This window comes from Artemia sp. Qi Xiang Cuo, chromosome 15 (genome assembly GCF_049724085.1).
Source record: "Artemia sp. Qi Xiang Cuo chromosome 15, ASM4972408v1, whole genome shotgun sequence".
Classification (NCBI taxonomy): domain Eukaryota; kingdom Metazoa; phylum Arthropoda; class Branchiopoda; order Anostraca; family Artemiidae; genus Artemia; species Artemia sp. Qi Xiang Cuo.
The window spans coordinates 35,690,689-35,692,670 of record NC_142808.1 but is presented as its reverse complement, the minus strand read 5'-3'; the positions used below and the strand labels follow the sequence as shown (position 1 = coordinate 35,692,670).

General features: G+C 34.6%; 1 protein-coding gene across 2 annotated transcripts in view; it reads right to left on the bottom strand.

The window, feature by feature from the left end:
* Positions 1-291: 291 nt before the first annotated feature.
* Positions 292-1,982, bottom strand: part of LOC148943614 (uncharacterized) — a 66,495-nt gene continuing 64,804 nt past the window's right edge. For both annotated transcript variants that reach the window (XM_089100973.1, XM_089100974.1), the window contains exon 8: positions 292-1,630. In XM_089100973.1, the coding sequence (XP_088957099.1) occupies positions 1,246-1,630 (385 nt within the window). In that variant the 3' untranslated portion in view covers positions 292-1,245. The remainder of the gene's footprint in view (positions 1,631-1,982) is intronic.

The window sequence follows — 1,982 nt, the reverse complement described above, 5'->3', positions numbered from 1 at the left end:
AATATTAACCAATTTTGCTAGACCAAATCCTTCCACCCAATAAATGATTTAGTTCCGCCCCCCCCCCTCTAATACCTTATTCATGGAAGTATGTCTTATTTATTATTTCTAGGACGGAGATTGGCATTGTAATGGGTCCCAAATTTGTGGAAGTCATATAGGACAGGCAAACAATGTAACAAGTATGCCAAGATAAAAGATAAAAGAACCGAGAAACAATATAATTTTGAACGCCAGGCTTAATCCATATCTTCTTCGGGATATGACCCTCTTTGTTGCAATATTCCATAATTCCAAAGTATTTTTTAATTTATTTATAACCAATAATATATTCATTATCGAAACAAAATACACATTATATTATTCCAATTTTTCAAAAGCCGCATACAAAATTAATCAGTCTCCGTATTAAATCCTACATAAATTCAAGTCCAAACTTGGGCATCCAAAATCCAAACAAATTCCTTGCAAAAATTGAGCTTTGAGTCTGACACCAAAACTACTCTAAATGTCCGATTATTTTTGAGAATATCGTAAGGTTCCTAAGTGAAAGAAACTGGATATACTACTACTACTATCAGCTACCTGTAATACCAAGCCGCCCGAGGCCAACACAGCTACTCACGCTCCTCTTCCATCTCAATCTATTTAAAGCCCCCCTCTTTATACCCTCCCAAGAAGTGCTGATTTCTCTTAAATCCTTCCTTACAACCTCCTCCCACCGAATTCAAAGACGACCACCTTTTCGTTTGGCGTTGGATGGTTGGGCAAAAAAAACCATCTTTGGCAATCCATTTATTAACATTATACGATGGGTTATGCGGCACAATAGAACATGTACATAATTCCAGGTATCCAGAAAAGAAAAAAAAAAGAATTATAATCACGCACTGCACAGGTTATGTTTGCTAAGTTGAGCTTGAGTTTAGCTAGACATCTTAGAAAACCCCTGCTGCTTTTTGCGGCTATGAGCTTGCTGCTAAAGAAGATCAGGAGCCTCTGTAATAGCACGTGCTGTATTTCGAACAAGGACAAATCGAAAAGGACGTATCTACTGATTCACAGAAATCCCCAAAACCTCAATAGCTCCAATAACAAAGTATACTAATATATATAAGTCTAACTTAAAATAATGAAAGCTGTACATCGTATTTAATTTTGTCAAACATGAAGTGAACACGTGAGCGTTTTCTTACACGCGAGTTGTCTGTCTTTGTTCAGAAACCAATCTGTTCAACCTTGTCTTTATTTTTCGTCAAGAATTACGTTGGTCTCATGCTGTAGCTTAAATAATGCATCAATCAAGCACTCAAATACGCTATTTGGACATTTGAAATCGTCAGAAACTACCAGCTTATTAATTCCTTTCTCCAATTCTTTTTCAGCACCCAAAGTGGTACCAAATTTAGCCGAATCTTTATTCACAAGTTGCGATACATCTTCTTCATCAATTTTCATATTTTGTGCCTTTTGAACTATATTCATAACGCAGTTAAATTCTTTGAGGAATGCTTGCTTGGCAGCTGCTACAACTAATTTTTTTTCATTTTGGTTGCTTCTCCATTCTATGGCTTGCATCTCGCCATCAGCTTTGATTAACTGATTGAACATATTGAATTGCTTTTCACTTCTATAAAATAAATGTATTTTACAAATAAGTAAATTTGCATTAAAATGAAGATCTAAATTAAAATAAATTAAATATGTAAGCTTGCAGTAAAATCAAAGCAGGTAATTAAAAATTAGATCGGATAAATCTTATTTCTGTCATTAGATTGTCAAACATCAATGTTTTGAGGCTGATATATTCAGTGCATCGTACAGCCTAACTGTGATGAATCTTTACAACATAAAGAGTTAATAGACAAAGAAGATTATAGAGAATATTCATTGTAGACAATTTTGATATACAACGTATGATGTAGGTTATTTTTCTATAATAGTTGCAGCCTAGCTACAACCTAGAAAAGAACAAACTACGG